Source organism: Lytechinus variegatus, chromosome 2 (genome assembly GCF_018143015.1).
Source record: "Lytechinus variegatus isolate NC3 chromosome 2, Lvar_3.0, whole genome shotgun sequence".
Classification (NCBI taxonomy): Eukaryota; Metazoa; Echinodermata; class Echinoidea; order Temnopleuroida; family Toxopneustidae; genus Lytechinus; species Lytechinus variegatus.
The window spans coordinates 19346365-19368094 of record NC_054741.1 but is presented as its reverse complement, the minus strand read 5'-3'; the positions used below and the strand labels follow the sequence as shown (position 1 = coordinate 19368094).

The 21730-nt window shown below is 36.8% G+C and overlaps 1 protein-coding gene across 1 annotated transcript in view; it reads right to left on the bottom strand.

The window, feature by feature from the left end:
• LOC121409679 (coagulation factor IX-like) overlaps positions 1–14989 on the bottom strand; it is a 31507-nt gene extending 16518 nt beyond the window's left edge. Inside the window, exons 1-2 of the mRNA XM_041601587.1 lie at positions 14971–14989; positions 13669–13846 (exon numbers count right to left, since the gene is read on the bottom strand). Of these exons, the coding sequence (XP_041457521.1) occupies positions 13669–13846; positions 14971–14989 (197 nt within the window). The remainder of the gene's footprint in view (positions 1–13668; positions 13847–14970) is intronic.
• Between the last annotated feature and the right edge of the window lie 6741 nt (positions 14990–21730).

Sequence of the window (21730 nt, the reverse complement as noted above, 5' to 3'; positions counted from 1 at the left end):
CAGCGCGGATGAAATCGAGTCATTCACTTTTTAATTTCCGTCCGGGAAAGACATTTTCCCACCTCCCACCCCTCATGTATTCATGTTCCTTAAGGTGCATTTACGGATTCCGTCGATATATCTAATCAGTGGATTTTCTTTTTAGCCAAGGGTTGAAAAAAGAAAGAGAAAAAAAAAATAATATATATATATCTTATCAGTATAACATGCGAGACGGGCACGAATGGGTAGCATTAATGAAATAATTAGCATTCACTGTGCTAGGAATGGTAAAATATGATTACTATGACACATAACACATGTAATTGGTAGAAAACCTGGACTATTGGCCAACAGATGGTTGGTACAAAGCTATTACCTCATGGTTATACTCTAGAGGAAGTTTGGACTTTCAGTTGTCAATGGGGTGGCTAAATGAGTTTGCATGTCTTGTTGCTTAGTAAGATTCATTTATGTATCTTCATAGGCTGATTTTACGGTTTTGTAAATAAATGGATGGCTGGTTGGGGTTGTACCAGGAGTAACTCCTTGGTTGTATACACATATTTTGGTTGGCTGGTTGGGGTTGTTTATTATTTGGCTGGATGGTTGGGGTTGTTATCAACAAGACTTTAGGCCAACAGATGGTTGGTACAAAGCTATTACCTCGTGGTTATACTCTAAGGGAAATTTGGACTTTCAGTTGTCCATGGGGTTGTCCATGGGGTGGCTAAATTAGTTTGCATGTCTTGTTGCTTAGTAAGATTCATTTATGTATCTTCATAGGTTGATTTATGGTTTGGTAAAGATCTGGATGGCTGGTTGGGGTTGTACACATATTATTTTGGTTGGCTGGTTGGAGTTGTTAAGTATTTGGCTGGATGGCTGGGGTTGTTATTAACAAGATATTGGCCAACAGATGGTTGGTACAAAGCTATTACCTCATGGTTATACTCGAGAGGAAGTTTTGGACTTTCAGTTGTCAATGGGGTGGCATGCAGGGGATGGAATGACCAAGAGCTCTGTGAGCCAATGGCGGGGAAAGGCCAAGATTATCGGATATTTCGTAGGGGGATCCCCGTCCCAGGCAACTGGGACACTGGGTGGAGCCACCATCCTCCCAGCTGGTCACGTGACTCGTGACCCGGTTCCCCCTATGTGGTTAATTCTTAGCCTTACTCTCTCCTTGAAATGTGATTGAATGGAATTCTCTCAGTCTTTCAACAAACAATGAATAAATAAAGAAAAAAAAATAATAATAATGAAGAAAAAAGAAATAAATAAAATAAATAAATATAGAGATAGATAGAAAACATACACGGTAAATTAAGGAACAATAGAGTTGGTAGTATTGATAATGGAATATAAAAATAAATATCCCAAGATCTACACCTTGAAGCATCAATAATGGTACGGTTCATACGCCTTGAAAGGAGGTTGGTATTTGGAATTAGGTTTGTATGGAATGGATGTCGATGTTTGGGACTGCTTTTGAGTTTTAAATCTCGAGAAAACACAGTAACGGTCAATTTACCATGCACTCACCAATGCGAACTAGCATGGAACTCCTACCTCAATCTGGATAGTATTATTACCAATAGTGTGCAATATTGTTGCTCTCTTTTGGAAGGGGCAAGTTCAAGGGGTTCGGCAAGCAGCGATTGTTTTTTATATAGCGCTTTGTCAATCTTCAACACAATAAAATCTTACAATTTATGGTTGAAGAATAATAGTACAGGAGCCTAGATTGCCCGTGAGTAGTTGGAACTGAGATGATATCGACTATATCATGAATGGCAACAATTGTAATAATAATTTTGCTAGTAATGTTAATAGCGGTAAATATAAATAATGATGAAACAATAGTTCCGGAAGGGGTCAAGTGGAAATTAATGGATATAGATAGGCGGGCATGGGCTTGTATTTGGATGTGGCTGAGCCCTGTTAAAAGCTTCGGCCATAATTTCCATGTGTTGCGTTTTTTAATACAATACATGCAAATGAAGTAAGCCATTTAGTTCAAGTGTACATGTAGGTGAACGGGTGAACCTGGAAATGAAGTCGTAAATGTCTTATGTGATAAAATGGGTGGTATTTACCCAACTGTAGTAGTTTGGATAATTGGTTTTCGGGGAGGATGGCAGTGCATTCTTGTAATTCAGATGATGTTACGCAGATACACATCCATGGTTTATATCAAAAGAAAGCCACGGATTACTTACTCAGCACGTTTCATAAATGTACAGGTGGCTGCTTTTTGGAATTGATCAGTGAGGGGAATATGGGTGACCAGTGGTCTTCTGCTGATTTTGCAAGAGCTTAAAGGGATTGGTTAACATTGGTTTGACTTTTAAAAAAATTTTGAGCTAGAAGGTCACACTTGTCATCTGCGTCTGTGATATGTTACAAAAATGAAGCCAAGAAAAAATTGCGTTCGAAAATAATTATTTAGTTTTTCAAAAATTGAAATATAAAGTGACCGGAAATACCATCTTAATTTCATCCCATACACTTATGTGTACTATTCAAGCATCTATAAGACGCCTAATTACAAAATCGGGGTTTGCCTTGTAGTTTTAGCTTTTCATTCTCAATAATGGTTGTTTTCAGGGTTTATTAGTTGTGATACATGCACTTGTACGCATAATTCATCTTGGTTTGAGAAATTTTTAAATCGGCAGCCCGCAAAGTTAAACAATACCTTTAATATTGGCGGGATGTAAAAAAAAAATAAATAAATAAATGGAAAAAAGGAACTTAACAAAAAATAAAAAAAGGCGTCTGCAATTTGGCTTATTTCTGTAGTTTTAGAGGTTATAAACAGTGTATGAATATTGTTGATTATGATACTCTTCTGCTACAACTATTAGTTAAAATAAATTGATTAACAAGCCAAAATAAATGAAAAAAAAAAATAATAATAATAAAGGCTGAAAAAAAAAAATATTCATAAACTTGATAACTGGAAAACAGAGATAAAAAGTCGGGAGCTACGTGCATGAGAAGAGCAAGTAAATCTTAATTGGCCTTAAGTTTAAATAGGCATGCTTCTGCCGAAAGTTCTTCATGTCAATGGAATGTGTATAGTTTACATGCAACACCAAATTAACAGAATTAGGGTATTTACACGCACAATACAACTCCGGCTTAAAGGTAATTAGGTGATTTTAACATGATCCATGACAAATCAACCTGAAAAGGAATTATGGGTATTTTACATGTCCCAACGCAAGTCCAAAGTAAAAAGAAGTATGGGTAATTACAGGTGCCAATTTAACTTCAACTTAAAGATAAATCAGAGTAGTTGCCGTCAATATGAGTTTATATCGCCAGAGATCTGGTACATTTAAATGAATCGAATCTTGTGGAAACATGAAACCTAAGCCGGTTATCAGTTACCATGGGCAACGCCAATACAGGCAAATAAAGGAAAAGACTAGACAAATCCGTGGAATGTATGCTTACATGTACTTTGATTATTCATCAGAACTCACAATTTCTTGCAGAATCCACTGGCATAAATAATGCTCATATGAACAGATGTTGGGGTCATTTTTCAGGTTCAGTAAACTCACTACCACAATTGATAGTTATTTTCGAATATCATTAAGGGTATTTACATGCCGTGTCCCAATGCAACTCCAGCTTAGATGTAATTATATATAATTACATTTACCATATTATATCCATACATCTGGATACCAATAAATTTTCTCATACTGACATGCATGTACGGCATAGGCTACCATAAAGAATATATACTCGGAAAGATTTCTGGTTTCTCCTTGCAGGGCTCGAAGAATCTGGCTGTTTGGCGACAGCTTACAATGAGGGCTCGGGAGAGGGCCGTCACAACGGGGAACCACAACCTGGGGGCTGATTAAAGGCTACGAGGTGTACTAGTTGGTGGAGCCGTGGGGGTACTACGCTTCCCAACTGCCCGAGTGACCTCCAAGGGGGACTGAGATACAGCCCCATACCAACCTTAATAATCATTCACGTGGGATCCAATGGATTCAATGATTGGGCAGCTATATAGTGCCAAAGAAAGTAGACAAGCTGGAGATAACGCACTGAATTCAACCAGAGCTCTACGGCCGTGGTGCGACATATGTTTCTCAAGCATCTTGCCACGCCTTACTATTATGCACAAGAAAGAACTATCACCTCACAGGCAGCTAGTGACAGTGTCAGGAAATCTGTGAACGAGTATATATGCCAAGAGAAGGATTCGGTGCATGCACAATGCGTCATTTATCAACCACATCTTACACTATCATGAACACCGGTACTACAACAGAGGTGGCATCCAACGGTCAGACGAAGGAAGTGACATCCTGATTAGTGATTTCAATAGGGCAGGTTAATTTGCCCTCACTGGACAAGACTTGAATGAATAAGAGAGCTCTAAGAGTCCCAGGATTGGCGAGTGCGATTCCTTTAATTGATCTGGGAATAGCGAAGGAAAGACACTGGACGTGCAGGGAAGTGTTGTTTAATTACACAACCCATGATATGGCACTCATACTATTATAATGGTTTTTCTCATGCTTATATTGGTTCGTTATCTTTTTAACCAAACGGTACCTTCGGCTCATACCGAAGAGAAATACAAAAGAAACATTAAGATTTAATGAACGAATGAGTAACACCGACAAATAAATTCAATAGATCATTAGCACGAAGTGCTCAAAGGTTAAGCAACTGGCATTAAGACAAGCTGATAGTTTTGAATTTAGTTTGGTTATACCTTACAATGCAATCACATCTGTCATATTGGCGTGGGTGCATGGACACTCGCACCTGATTGGACATGGGTAATAGTGAAAATAAACTTGGGAGTTAATTAATGAACAGAGAACCTCTTTCTGCCAAATGGCAAGATATACAGAAACAGTGCCTATCCAATGGTTCTTTTCTTACTACGAAAGTTGCTCTGGTCAGTGCTTAATGGTAACTACTTTGGTGCAAATGAACAAATCAAAGAATTGGCAAAAAAAAAAAAAAAAAAAAAAAAAAAAAAAAAAAATTATGGGTGTTGTTTGGGGGCATTTGTTTTGGGGGTGTTTTTTAGTACTTGGCAATTTCATTATCATTTATCGAAGCATGCAGGGGATGGAATGACCAAGAGCTCTGTGAGCCAATGGCGGGGAAAGGCCAAGATTATCGGATATTTCGTAGGGGGATCCCCGTCCCAGGCAACTGGGACACTGGGTGGAGCCACCATCCTCCCAGCTGGTCACGTGACTCGTGACCCGGTTCCCCCTATGTGGTTAATTCTTAGCCTTACTCTCTCCTTCCTCTGCAGGCATTGACATTTATTGATATTACTGCGATACACATGTTTGTGAAGTATTGGTGTATTAATTAATGTTTGATATTACTGTGATACACAAGTATGTGAAATATTTGGGTAACAATTCCCGAACGGAAATTAAAAGTTGAGAATATGGCAATATCTGGTATATCGTGTAGTATTTCTTCTCACAATATGTTTATTCGATTATCGAATAAATTCTATTAAATGTACTTGATTTTATTTCATTTGATCTTCTTGTAAGAATCTGTCCATTTTGACACCAAGATCACCAACCTGCGCCTTTTCATCTCAGAGATACCATTATACCGTATATGGTATATAATGTAAAAAAGGTCAATGACCTTTGAAAGGCTTTGGCCTTGAATTTCATTGGTGAATGAGCATTGTATGCACTTGATTTTATTTTATTTGATCTTCTTGTAAGAATCTGTGCATTTTGACACCATTATCACCAACCTGCGCCTTTCCAGCTCAGTGATACCATTATACAGTAGATATGAAAAGGTCATTGACCTTTGACCTTGAAAAAAGCACTTTCCCCAACCCGTATTCCTCCTAACTTTTTTTTGGTAAATGTTGACACCCATACCTACTCAAATCAGTCAAAAAACCATTTCCAATAATTTTATTCCAGATGGTTACTAATTACGGGATACTAAATACAAAAAAGTAATAAAATAAATAAATAAAAAAGAGTCCGCCACTCTATGACTATTATTTATTACTCATTACTCAGCCAGAGCGTATTAACAAAGTACATGAATATAAAAGTTTACAAATAGGGAAATTATAAGAATTGATAAGCATCGCTTTCAATTTACGTTTGAATATAATAAGTGAGGTACTCTGTACCATCATGGGGAAGATCGTTCCAAAACCTGGGCCCTTCAAATGCGATTGTTCTTTGAGCAAGGAGAGTGCGAGTACACGGAAGGTGATAGGAGTCACTTAGCTGGGTGCATGGGGATATGTGTGGATTAGATTGTTCCTTTGAAACATAGAAACAAATGTATCAGGCAATTCACCTCTTGAAAGCTGAAACATAAATATACCAACCTGAAATGCATATATATCAGAAATTTTGAGTACTTTATTTTGGAAAAATAATGGGTTTGTATGGGAATAAAAAACCAACTTGATTAACCATTATAATTGCTCGTTTTTGTATCGTGAATATTTTATCAATTAAGGTTGTATTGCAATTACCCCAGGCCAATATTATATCTAATAAGTGCCCTTTCCAAATGAGGGCTTCATTTAGACGATATTGTAAATATATATTGTCAAAACAAATTAAAGGGTTGGGCAACCTCGACAGGCCACCGTCATGTACACGAACTTATTTTATGCGATATAAAACAATGCCTTCTATGTTTTTTTTTTCAAGAGGAGAAAGTAAAGAGGCTTTACTGTGTGTAGTAGAAATGTATCTTTCTTCCGAATGGGCTCTGAAAATATTTGAATTTAACATAGAGCATGTAGAGTGGAAGCAATAACGGGGTTTGAGTATTATACAGAGTGAGTCAGAAAAAATGTCCCACTTTTGTAAAGTTGAATTGTTTAAAATATGAATATTCAATCATTAGTTTCATGATATGTCTTGATAGAGGTATCCTCCAAGTACATTCAGGTACCATTTTCATTTGATCCCGTGCACGCATGACTGAACATCGGACAATCTTTAGAAGACTGTCAGATCTCACTTGCGCCAAGTTACTGGGTGATGAATAAAACAGTGCTTTAGACAAAGACAGTCAGACAGACAGACTGGCATGCTCACACACACACAAACACACACAACACACATTGTAATAACTGGTTCATAATTTTCTCTTTTCTGATTAAGCATTGATTTTTAGCAAGATCGCTGAATGTTTAAGTGGCAATTCCCGACAATCTTTCCCCTTAAAACACTTTCACTACCACCATCATATCATCATCATCATCCTCATTGTCATCATCTTGATCTTAATCTTCATCATCGTCGTCAAGTGCACATAAATCAAATATGCTGGTTATTTCTTTTGTTGGTTAACAATGAAAATTTACAATGGAGGTCTGTGCTTTTGTTGCACTTGCCAATAAAAGGGCTTACCTGATTTGGCAGCAGTCATTTGAGCCTCTTTTTACAGTAGCAAAAGTACACGAGTCATGGTTCGTCCTCAATTCACACCACAACAAAGGTCATTTATGGTCACCGAGTATGCAAGGACTCAGAGTGCAGCAGTTGTTTTGCAAGGGTTTCGCCCCCGTTACCCAGATGTTCGGTGTCTCATCAGCGGTTGTTTGTGTTTTTATTCACCGACGTTTGCAGTAATTGTGTGCTTGTGTGTGTGTGTGTGTGTGTGTGCGTGTGTGTGCATGTTTGAGTGGGTCTGCCAGTGCGTGTGCATGTGTGAGGGTGTGTTTGTGTGTGTGTGCGTACGTGTGTGTGTTTGTGTGTGTTTCAGTCTGTCGGACTGTCTTTGTTCAAAAGAGTGTTTTATTCCCCACCCTGTAACTTGGCGCAAGTGAGATCTGACAGTCTTCTAAAGATTGTCCGCTGTTCAGTCATGCGTGCAGGGGATCAAATGAAAAAGGTACCTGAATGTACTGGGAGGATACCTCTATCAAGACATATCATGAAACTAATGATTAAATATTCATATTTTAAACAATTCAACTTTACAAAAGTGGGACATTTTTTCTGACTCACTCTGTAGAGCTTACGTGTGGCTTCTTTTTTTCAATGTACTACAGCTCTTCTACATGTCAATTGTAGAGTATTTTCTTTTCAATCTATTCCAAGATATCAATACAAACAAAAGTAATCTTTTAATAGTTCTAAATACAATAAACTATTTTTGAATACATAAAACCAAAAGGGAAAAGGGTATCCTAGGCATGCTCCTGTTGGGTTATAGCCTTTACTGTGCTAGAGCATTATTACAAACTGCAGAACAATAATAATAATAATGATAATAATAATAACATTAATGATAATATTAATATAGATAAATATGAAATATAGATATAAAAGTTGCTTTATTATACCAAAAACGCAATTTGCCTTGCCGGTGGCTTTTAAACACGATATTGTTTTTATTTAGTGTCGAAATACAGAGAGGGGATGGGGTAAATTCGGAGGGCTCCCGTGGGCTTAAATAAAAAAAAACTATCTTCAGGAAACATGTTAACTGATGTCTCATACATCTGTCTTTTCCAAGTCGATAATACAAGTCAAACTGGTTTTGTAAAGTAGCGGGAATGCCGCGGGGAAATGCAGTTTTGCCACTTCGGGGTCTCCAAAAGACATATATTTCAACAAAGTTAAAATATGGATTGAGGTGGGGTACATTCGTCATGATTCATGTGCCAGAGCTTCATTTAAGCAGTAACCTGCAAAGCAATGTCTCCTGTAAATTTTCCAAGAGAAACAAATTAGAAACAAATAAAACAAAATTAATAGTGTTTTACCGATACTGAAATGCATTTTGCCCGTATGTATCATAGATTACGGTGTAGCAGACACACCAACAAAAGCGATACGAGAAGCCGATGGAAGCTATTGTGTTGAGATTGTGTTATCTCGAATGACATACCATTGATCGCTTTATTGTCCGATTCGTGAGTGTGACTGTGACATAGAGGTTGTTTTGGTCTCGTTTTAGCGCAATATCACGTCATACATTTTGACATATTTGCCCTCTTTCTAAGCAAATTAAGACACTAATACTGCCATGAAGCATATCGATGTTTTCGCTAATATATTCTCTTTCATGTAGAATGTTGACATTTTGTATTAATTGCTGTTATTTATAAAACAGTTCAGGATTCTTGAAAAATACCCTGTTTACAAATTATAATTTGCATAATTTATGTAAATTAGGTAATAATAAACAAGGATATCCCAATTATCTTATGATAATTTTCTTCCCTGTCTTACCCTTAGTCTTTATTTCCAATTTTAGTCAGTTCTGATGAAATATATAGTCTGAATTACTTGTTTTTACATATCGACATAATAATTCAATTCAATTATTTATTTTCCACTTTCAATTTCATATTTACAATTATGATTCAATTGACATAGTAACATATTATAATCACATTTGAAGTACATACAAAAAATAAATTACATTCTAAAATTACAATAGACAATCATCAGATCGAGATATATAAATATTTGAAAGGGAGGGAGGGCCAACTGAAAAGCAGAGCTTGTAAAATGTAGGCCCCCCTTATTGTTTTAATTACTTTTTTTTATAGCAACTGAATTGCCTTTTTTTGTAAAAAAAACGAAACAAAACAAACAAAAAACGTAACAATATTTACATTATGTAATATATACATTATTATACAAATCATATGCATCATATTTTAAAAAATATATATATATGAATCATTCACAGTGTATACAAATTATAAAAGGTTTCCCACTTAACACTGAAGGCTTAATTTGAAATTGATGAATTAAATATTTAGTAATAATTCAGGAGAAATAATTTAAGTCGTTTTTTGAACATTTGTATAGAATTGCATTGTTTTATATCAATTGTAAAGGAATTCCATAGTTTAGGACCCATAAATATAAACGTTTTTTGAGCAAATGATGTTCTGTTCAATGGCAAATGAAAAGAGTTTGCTTGGCTGCTTTGGTGAGAAAAAAGAGAAAAAAATATTTTTATCATGTATTCAAAAATTTATTAATTAATAAACATTTCAATTTGAAATATTACTTTCTAATCTTGATATTTGTGATTACTTAATCCACCAATCTATATTGCGTGAAAGATATGTGATGATGATGTTATTGCTACCAAACTGTGTTGTGATGAAATGGCACTGAAGATTACTTCTATATGACTGGAATATGATGGTGCTACTGATTGATTGATTCTGTATGTCGGGTATCCATGGGTATATTACTAGTACAACAGGTATTTAACATGCGTGGCAAGATAGCCCATAAAAGCCATTGCAACATGGCATAGTGTGACATTCAGGTGCAGCCGAATTAAAGACATGAATGAGTTTGATTTAAAAGTGGGATAGAAATAAAAATGAAATGAGAATAATTGTTTGCTCGCATGATTATGTGGAATGTGTGTGTGTGGAAGAGAGAGAGAGGGGGGTGGAATCGATAGAGAAATATAGGGGGTGCATGGGCAGGTACAAATATTTTATTTGGAAGTGACCTTTAAGATAGCCTTGATGAGAGCAAATACATGGGGGGGTACTGGGCTCTGTTTTGCTCCCGTCCCAAACTCAGACTTGAAAAAAAATCTCTTTAAGATTTGCACCAGATTGTTCATTTCACTTTCAAAATAAAGACAAAATGACCTGATTGCTCTCTTGCTCAGATTTTTCTAATCATTTTAAGTATTTACCCCACTCCCAAAAAATAAACAAATATTTGTGGCTATTCATGATGTGTAATGAAAATAATGGGCAGTGATGAACACCTGATGAATAGAGCAAGCAGATCCTTAAGTTCAATCCTACTAATATATCTCTTGTAAGCTTCCAAAATGTCTTCCAGGGAAATATCTAGCAAATAAATAAGTGAATTAATTGATGTAGTAATAATTGCGAAAGAAATAAAAATATGTAAACAAGAAAAGATGAATAAACAACTGAATAGCTTGAGGGGGGGGGTGAACGAGGGAATGATCAATGACATGAATTTACCAAAGACGCAGCTCTATGAATACATTTCATATTAAATCACGTCGCGTATTATGCTAATTTGTGACAATTTGCTTATTTGCATATTTTTACGCTGTGCGCGCAGGCAAATTTATGACCACGCCTCTGTTTCGCTGGTGTGCCATGAAGTTGTGGTGTCCATAGCCTTGTACGCGAAAAATGGGAGCAGTGTGCACTTTTGACCTTCCAAAATTTCCCCATGTTTGACCGGATGCAGAAGCGGAGTTTCACCCCCCCTATAGGACGCTACAGAATCGTTGAGAGTGACATCGATATCGTTCACTCATTCAATGAACAAGGTTATGATATAACCTTGTTCCATAGATTAAGTATATATCTCTATGCCTTGTTCTCAGTAACATCCCCATATGTGGCAAAATAATGGTGGCAATGTTTGACTTAATATCTCTTTTTATATATGACAAACTGGTGAATACAAAAATTATTCCCAAGTTACTAATGAAAAATAAATTGCAACTGTATGGAAATTAGTAATTTTGGTCACAAAAGTGATATTTTAATGATTTTTCAAAGTGTGTGTTATGTACAGCATTGGCATACCATAGTCCTACCTGTAGATTCCCCACTGGCAGGATGGTTGCAGTGAACAAGTGATATCGTTGGACTGTTGTGTTTTGGCATGCCACATGGACATCGGGCCCATCCTTGAACTTTTTCAGGTTTTCCCCTTGTATGAATGTGCTTGCTTGATTGAGTGAGTGTTTGGGTGATTTATTTAGATTTCATTTCAGATCAATTTCGCCAAAAAAGAAATTCATTGTGTTATTTGATATGGTTAATTCATAGATAATGGATTTTCACTGAGTATGTGACATCAAAGAAATGATTTCTAATTGAATTAAATGTATAAATTCAAAGTCTTAAAAGTCTATTATTTGATCTCTTGTCCTAAGATCTCCTTCTCTTATTTACTGGTTCCTTAACAGGGCCGTGACACACACGTCTATTAAAAATATGTATGGGATTAGGGACAAAAGATTGTCTAAACCTGCATCGTATTGTTTTAGGCACTGTGTACAACGGATTGATTGAACTTGAACAGATCATGGAGTGCATGAGATGAGTCTTGCATTATTTTATGAATCTTCAGAAGAATTTTTTCATACAGATCACCAAATGTAGGGAGCTCTGCGTGAGTAATTCGCTGAGCAGTTTTCCTAGCTCTCAAGCTTCTTCACATTTTCATTTGACAAATTCCCAGACATACAGACTAAGTTGAAGGTGAGGATACTCTGTATCAATGATTTGTAGAATAATAACAGTATTGTGTTGTGGACTCGAAATTCATTTAGTTTTCTGAGGAAGTACATCCTTTGATTAGCTTTTCCAGCAAGTACTTGTGTGTTTGAATTCCAGTTCAATTTATTGTCGTTAATTGTTCCTAAATATTTATATTCAGGAACCTGGTCTTTGGGATGTCCATGCATGGTAAGAGGCTCATGAAAATGTGAAGAGCGACGGAAATCAAAAATAATTTCCTTTGTCTTTTGTACATTGAGGAATAGATTTGATTGATTACACCAATCTACAAAACTCTGTACTTCTTGGAAGTATAATTCACGCATGAGTGAGCAAAACAATTTGAAGAGGGGATACCAAAAGGTAATTTGGCGGGCTGTATCTGGGTGTCAAAACGAAAACCACATTTTTAAAAAGTTAAATATCTGCTCTTTTATCGATACCTCAATTACAGAAAATGGTCTTCAATTTTAATAATTTCATAAAATGAAGAGGTTTTACAGGCTAGCGTTCAAACTCACTCGACACTCCGTTTTTTTGACGATCAGCCAAGCATTATGTATTTTGTTAACCATGCGATAGATTCTGTGGGAAACCGGTGAAAACACGTTTAATAACATTATGTAAATACAAGCACTGTTTTGATGGAACATAACTTTTTTTTACCATTTTTTGTGATTAAGGTATCAACTAAAAGAGCAGATATTGAACTTTTGGGGCATGTGATTTTCTTTTTGAGATTCAGATCCCCCGCCAAATGAGTTTTTGGTATCCTTTATTCAAATTGTTTTTGCTCACTCATGCGTGAATGAGGAATAATCTTAGTATTATCAGATGATAATTTAGATAACATCAGATGAAAGAGGAGATTCTAAGCTTTTCAATGGTAGGTCACTTGTCTATTGTTTTTACGATTAAATTGAAAAATCATCGCTTAATCTCGGTTTCGTTTTTTTTTCGGTTTCGTTTTTTTCTGGGACGCACTGTATAATGTAAAATTGAAAGAGAATATCGATTAGATCCCTCTTATAATGATTACTAAAGTTTATTATGGTAAGATTGTTATTTCCAATTTAAGTCGTCGTCATCATCATCATCACCACCACCACCACCACCACCACCATCATCTTCTTCATTATCATCAACATATAGGCCAACTATAGGGCCACGGAACGCTTTCGTACCCCCTCACCGATTCGGCAGCGCCTGTCATCCTTCTTTGCGTCATCATCATCGTCATCATCAGCATCATCATCATCGTCGTTATCAGCCCCCTATCAGCACCTTGTCAGGAAATTCGTTTTATTTTGGAAGTTATCATTCTGTAAATTATACTGTATATCAGAAATACTTTCCTAGTAGCTCTCTCCAGCTCAATATTGAAAAAGTGGAATAAAATGATGAGATTATGACCAACTCACATGCAATGCGCAGCAGTAAGGACCCACAACGGGTCAATCAAAGAACCTCCACAGATAAACACGCCCTTTTGGAACATAGCTACCTGCCAAGGCCAGGCATTCTCTGGTGCTGGCTCTCCGCCTAGAATACGGAAACTGGTTCCTAACTTGTTAACCCTCCCACATTGGGTGTGATTTGCTAAGAACAGAGAAAGAGAGAGAGAAAAAAAAGAATGATGATATTTCAATATCATCGGTTTCATTTATGTTTAATATATCTCTATTAAAATGAATGCATGCAAAAATATATAGGTTGCCATCATAAATTTGGAAACTTTGTATAAGCATGGCCCTACTCCCTCTGAAGTGTCCATGGTACAAGTATCTGAGCATGGGCCGAATACTTCAACTTGAGAGTTTCTGCTCATAACGCTGGAAACTTTGTAATATATTATTGTAACTTTAACTGACAATGATTAGATAATGCACATTATACGTCCAGTTTATTTGAATTTCAAAAGTATATATAGAAAATAATGATTAAAAAAGTATCGTAAGAGATTTCGGATCTGAAAATAATTTTATCAAATTATTACCTGGCAAAAATGTTACGACGTGTAACTATTTATTGATCTCCTTCAGATAGATAGATCAATGGATGGATGGATAGATAGATAGACAGACAGACGGATAGATAGAAATTTAGAAAGATAGATAGATGATAGATAGATCAATGGATGGATGGATAGATAGATAGACAGATAGAAATATAGATAAAAGTGTTATGTGAAAGGTCGGAATTGCAAAGGTGAGGGGTGAGACTGTCCGATGCCAATCAAATTGAGGATTATGTCGACGATGGCGTCGAGTATATCGTACGGTAGTACTAAAACGATTTCCCATTAAAAAATTGTTAGACCTATCAACTTATTGACATTTCCTTCTTTTTTTCATAAATCTCTATTAATACCCTGCCCGGTTTTGTTGTGGCGTCGTCCGAGGTCCTACACAAGAGACCAGGGTCAAAGTTCCAAGGATAAAGACCTCATACCGCTGGGACCTAACCCATGGGAATGACTTCCTCCGAGGGCAAGAACCGCGCAGGTTGTGGGTGGGACTTTTTCAATAAAAGTGCACAAAAAAAGAAAAAAAAAGACAATATATATTTTTTATGGTGACCCCTACCCCTCCTTTTCAAAACCGTTCGGTGGCCCTTGCAAGTTATTAGACCAAAATGGTAGAACAAAACATTTGGCTTATGTGATATTAGACTAGAGCTACACCAACTGCAGCTGTAGACAAAATAGACCCGACTAAACTTACCTTGCCATTCAGCGGCCATTGTTGTGGCGACCATCAAAACCGCAAATAATAAGCATACCTTGACCATCATTTTGAGTGTTCTTTATTTCGGAGTTTACAAAGTCTGTGATATGACGGTTTGTGTTTAATTTTGGGATGGTGCTTCAAGTTCGTAATAGTTCCACGTCATCACTGATTGAATACATGATTGAATACTTCATCGACAAAAAAAAACTTCAACGGTGGGAATCAGCAAGATGTCTATCATGTCTATTCACCATTCATGATGGAGTAAAGCCAATCATGTGTAATCAACTATGACATCATTTTTCATGGTTTTGGATGAAATGACAATGAATGTTTTTCAAGACATTGAATATTCACAAAGGTTAAATTTCGCTATTATCTCCCCTGGGATTTCCCAATTCGCAAAAGTTTGAGGAGAATCATGCTATAAACAAGTTATGTTGGGATTTGGTAATAGTTAACTACCATTCGAATGCTTAACGTTAGGAAAAATACAAACAGCTGTGATATCTAATAAAATCATGATGAAAATGTCCCCCTACTATAATTGTGGTCTTTTATGATGGAAAAAAAATACATAATTCCAAACCGAAATAAAACATGTAGGATCCTATCCTTGAAGTTCGAAAAATGTCGATATATTTTATTGTTAAGAACTTGGAAGGAAATAAATACGTATATCGGTTCGACTAGTCTCGAACTAATCAAGCGCTATCGCTAACTATGATGCCAGCCAGCCTGCACCAAAGCTAGCTTAGACGATCCGAGTGTACATCGATCGCCACAGTTTACGGCACCGGTACGTTAGCATCTAAATTAGACTGCAGTTGTGGACGGTCGGTCTCTGCTAGCTGCATCAATTGTGAATCCCCCCTTGGATCCGCCAGGGGGGGGGGGCACAGCCGGCTCTTGTCCCCCTTTTGAGAGCCATAATAAAATTTGTAATAAAAAACAAATTCTTCCATGTGTACCCCCTCAAATTAATTTAGGACGATATGACTTAACATTTTGGGTGATAACCTTTTTTTGGTTGTCAAATTTATTCTGGACGAAGTGACCTTACATTTGGGGTGAGAACCTATTTTTTACTTTTTTCCGGGGGAAAAAACTTGATCCACCCCTGGTCCCCCTACCCTTGGGGAGAGATTTCCGCCAATTGACGACGATGATGATAATGATATAAGTGATGATGGTCATTACGATGATGGTGGTGGTAATAATAATTATGATTGATGTATATGAGCATAGTGGAAAAAATTGGGAGAAAGGGGGGAAAATGTTAAAAATTGAAATAAAAAAAAATGACACAAAAATTACCTTGCATATTTCAATATCAACATAAGAGTCGCCTAAATGAATATTTTTGTTTTAATAATATTTATTAAATCATTCACTTCAAAATCAAAGTAATGGTACATTGCAACATATCAATATCAACAAAACACTGTTCACAAAAGACAAATAATTATCCATAATACAGATAATCATACAAAAATGTCATAGTATTAACATATTCATATACACTGTGGATAAATTCAGTGGCAAAAAAAAATCATTCAACATTTATGAAACTGAATGAAATTTATGATATAAAAAACGGAAAAAGGAGTGCTCACTCCCCACGCACGCCCATATACCCACACACAAAAGAACGAATTCGCTCTCACTTCTGACCCCCTCCCCCCAGACAAGACAGAAGCGGATCTAGAGGGGGGGGGGGGGGTGGGGGGTTGCAACCCCCCAAAAAAATCCGGGGACCATTTTTGTAAATCTTATCTTTTTTTTAAACTTGTAATTTTTGTCTCACCTGCGAAGCAGAGTGAGACTATAGGCGCCGATTTTCCGATGGCGACGGCGGCGGCGTCAACATCAAATCTTAACCTGAGGTTAAGGTTTTGAAATGACATCATAACTTAGAAGTATATGACCTAGTTCATGAAACTTGGCCATAAGGTTCATCAAGTATTACTGAACATCCTATTAGAGTTTCATGTCACATGACCAAGGTCAAAGGTCATTTAGGGTCAATGAACTTAGACCATGTTGGGGGAATCAACATCAAAAACTTAACGTGAGGTTAAGTTTTTGAAATGTCATCACAACTTAGGAAATATATGGACCGAGGTCATTAAACTTAGACATAAGGTTAATCAAGTATCACCAAACATCCTGCATGAGTTTCACGTCACATGACCAAGGTCAAACAGGGACCTGGGAACGATTTTTTCAGTGGGGGTGCTGAAAGCTCTCCTCAACAGGGGGGGGGGGCACACTTGAGTTTTCCATAATTACACACACACATACACCCCTCTAAGGGCATCTCACACAAACACACCCTCACGCACATATATGTAGATTGAATAGGTTGAATACTATATATACAATATATATATATATATATATGTATGTGTGTATATGACAGTCACTTCTTAGCTTTCTTATTATAAAAGAACATTGATATATAATTAGATAACTTGAGCGCGGAGCACAAACTATTTTTTTGGGGGGTGATTTATGTATTTTTTCCTGAAAATTGAATATTTTGACCAATGTTTGTGGTCCTGAACAAGATGTGTATGTAACATAGAACTGCGAACGTGATCAGCGCGAGCAGATGATCGAAAGGGACGTGTTATAAGGACTGTTTGCAGTTACCCATCAAGACGATACACATATCAACAATCAAATAATGTGAGCGCGAAGCGCGAGCTGAAAATTTTGACATTCTGACCTAAATACTGGACATTGCACTTTTTGTAATCATGATTAGGATAGGTATATAACTATACATTTAATGCGAGCGCGAAGCGCGAGCAAAAATAAAAATGAGATTTCAGGCCTATAAACCGGACATCTTAAGCACTTTTTTAATCATGAACAGGATAGGTATACAACTGTACAATTGATGCAAGCGCGAAGCGCGAGCGGAAACAAAATTGAGAATTCAGACCAAAAACAAGAAATTATAAAGACTTTTCTAATTATGAAGAGGGTAGGTATATAACTACAATTAATGCGAGCGCGAGCGGAAATAAAATGAGATTTTAAATCTAAAAACAGGACATCTTCAGCACATTTCTAATCATGAACAGAATAAGTATATAACTATACAATTAATGCGAGCGCGAAGCGCGAGCTGAAATAAAATGAGATTTCAATCCTAAAACAGGACATCTTATAAGCACTTTTCTAATCATGAACAGGATAGGTGCACCCGCAAAGCGTGAGCAGAAACAAAATTGAGATTTTTAGACCTATAATCGGACATTCTATTCATGTTTTCTAAATCAAGAAAGTGATGGATAATGTGATATATTATTATATTAACAATGTGAGCGCAATGCGCGAGCAGAAAATGTTTGATATTCTGATCTGAAACTCCGCACTGAATGTAATATGGTTTGAACAGATAAAGAAAAATCAGACGAACATAAGAATAAAGATTTGATCAAAATCCGACAAGGAAATCAATAAGAATCTGTTGATTCTTCTATACCAAAGAAGCGCAAACAGTTGCGGCGACTATACTGCTCTTGCCTGTTGGTTTCATGTTGTACTTTCCGTAATTGGTCGCTTTGTTGATCAAGTTTTGACTTTAATTGACCAAGTTCATGTGATTTCTTTTCATTTTGCACCTCCAACTCCAATATCTTTGCCTCTTGTTCTTCAAGCACTGATTGAAGTTTGGTGAGTCGAGTATCAACATGGTTTGGCAAAGTTATTGCATTTTAAAGATTAGCATTATTCCGGTGAAACGGTTTTAAGCATGTCAATGAGCAAACTGATGGTCTCATATCCCCACTTGTTCTTCTGTATTTCATTATATAGAATTAGGTTTATCCAATATTTTCCCTTCAAGAACCAAAAACAATTGAATTGCCAACTGATTTAGTCAATTAGATATTCTTTGCTGCAACTTATTTCATTATAAGGGAGACATACCATTCACACAGGTTTGAAAAAATGAAACAATGTTGATTCCATGTAATAACACAAGAAACAGGATAGTGGGAATGCAACATCTTCAACCTACATGGGCGGAAATCCCAGAGGGGGCAGGGGGGCACAATACCAAATGTCCCCCTCCTATTTTTGGTCTTTCATTATGGAAAAAATACATCACTTCACAATCTAAATAATACATGTATTTTTTTATGACATTACATTTTGGGTGAAAACCTTTTTTTTAGGGGGGGGGGGGGCTTGTCAAATTTTGTTAGGGTTAAAATGACCTAACATTATTTAAACGTGATAACCTTTTGTGTTTTTTTTTGCTTGTCAAATTTTCCGGGCCCTGGTCTCCCCGACCTTTGGGGACAGATTTCCGCCCATGTCAACTCACCTATTAAATATTTGTGACGACATGCATATCACCATTTACATAATATATCGCTGAAATTTAGAATTAAATAACTGGACTATTTTTTATCAGATTTTCATTTATTTATTTTGAAAAATGTATTTGATATAAATATTTTCAGCCCGGTAACCCAAGCAAGCTGCTTATCTGAATAAACATGGGTGCGCATGTTTAGAGATATAGACCTAGCATCTGGGCATTCTAAATACATTTTTTATTATAAAAATCAATAATGCGAGCGCGAAGTGCGAGCAGAAAATATTTGATAATCCGATCTGAAAAGGGGTGAATTTAAACACTATTTTAAGTACTGTGTCAGAAAATTCTAAAGGGGGGGGGGTCTACAAACCTTTGCTCATTTTCATTACATTTCTGTCATTTATCATACCTACCACTAGCTTTCCAGGAGGTGCTGCCTATGGAAGATGACACATGCAGCACCCCCTAATTTGGGGGTGCTTCATCCCCAGCACCCCCGCTTCCCAGGGCCATAGGGCAGGGCGAAAAAGACTGAAACTTGATTTGTATTGTCTGACTCGTAATTGTTTATACAAAACACGGTCGGTCAGGCGTGCGCACACTTGATTCGACACAAAACCTGAAAGTTTCATGTCCAGCCACACCCATGTTCCTCCCAGCTATCGAGTAGTGTGTAAACTATGCCGGTGATACGTATCGCGCGCGACCACGTCTGTATCAGAACATGGGAGCTTGATTGAATTGTGTTACGGGAGGGATGTTATTGGAATATGTGAAAGACTATGTAAATGATTTGCAATTTTTGTATGTGATGATTATGTACATTATAACATATTTATTAAAAAAATACAGGGGGAATCTGATTTCGTGGGGGTGCTGCCAATGGAAAATAATACACGCAGCACCCCCAAGGAAATTTTTGGGGGTGCTTCAGCACCCCCAGCACCCCCGCTTCCCAGGTCCCTGAGGTCAAAGGTCATTTGGGGTCAATGAATTTTGGCCGATTGGGGGTATTTGTTAATTGGTATCTATTGAATTACAATCAAAACTTTAAAAGTTTTTGGATCTGATTCATGAAACTTGGACATAATAGTAATTAAGTATCACTGAACATCCTGTGCAAGTTTCAGGTCACATGATCAAGGTCAAAGGTCATTTAGGGTCAATTAACTTTGGCCGAATTGGGGTATTTGTTGAATTACCATCATAACTTTGAAAGTATGTTGGTCTACTTCATAAAACTTGGACATAAAAGTAATCAAGTATCACTGAACATCCGGTGCGCATGTTAGGTCACATGACCAAGGTCAAAGGTCAATGAACTTTGGCCATAATGGGGGTATCTGTTGAATTACCATCATAACTTTGCAAGTTTATTGATCTGACTTTTGAAACTTGGACATAAGAATAATAAAGTATCACTGAATATCCTGTGCAAGTTTCAGGTCACATGATCAAGGTCAAAGGTCATGTGAGGTCAATGAATTTTTGCCACGTTGGGGGTATTTGTTGAATTACCATCCTATCTCTGTAAGTGTATTGGTCTAGTTGTTAAAATATGGAAATAAGAGTAACCAAGTATCACTGAACATCTTGCGCGAGTTATAGTAGTTTTCAAAGTCAGCAAGGCTGCTATGTTGAATTGCGTGATGCAGGTGAGACGGCCAGAGGCATTCCACTTGTTTTTATTCTATTTCTATGTATTTATTTCATTTATTATTATACCAAAAATAGTGATGTTTTAGATGCAAGAAAACACAATTTTCACACACAGATTTTCAAAAATTTTCCCTACTGTGGGAGGGGGGACACCCTCCTCCCACACCCTCCCCCTCGCTTGTACTCGGTCGCTACGCTCCCTTGCATACCACCCCAACCCCCCCTTTATAAAAAGCTGGATCCGCCCCTGCAAGACACAAAAGAATTACCGTATAAAAAACAAAACAATACAAAACAAAGACATGAAAGAAAGAAAGAAAGAAAGCAAGAAAGAAAAAAGAAAGGAAGGAAGGAAGGAAGGAAGGAAAGGGAAGTAACATGCAAAGTAAAGAAATGACGACAGTTTATAGGGAAAGACAGACCAACCAACCCCGCAAGTGTGCAAATCGAGCAAAGCCATCCCTTTCTCATCCTTTTTAATCAATTGCCTTTTAGGTATTCCCACTTTTTATAGTGTTGTGTTAATGTTTTTCGGGCTATTGAAATATTCTTTTCTTCTTCTTTACTCTTAAGAAGCTTTACTTGTATCTCTTCAGCAGTTGGTAGTTAATGATCCCCCCCCCCCGTGATATATTAAAAATTTGACAAGTAAAATAATATGATTTAATAATTGTCTATTTTCTGTTATCTCTTCTAATCCAACATGGATATCCTTTCACTGTAAGCTTTCAAGAATCGGAAATTTTAATATATTGC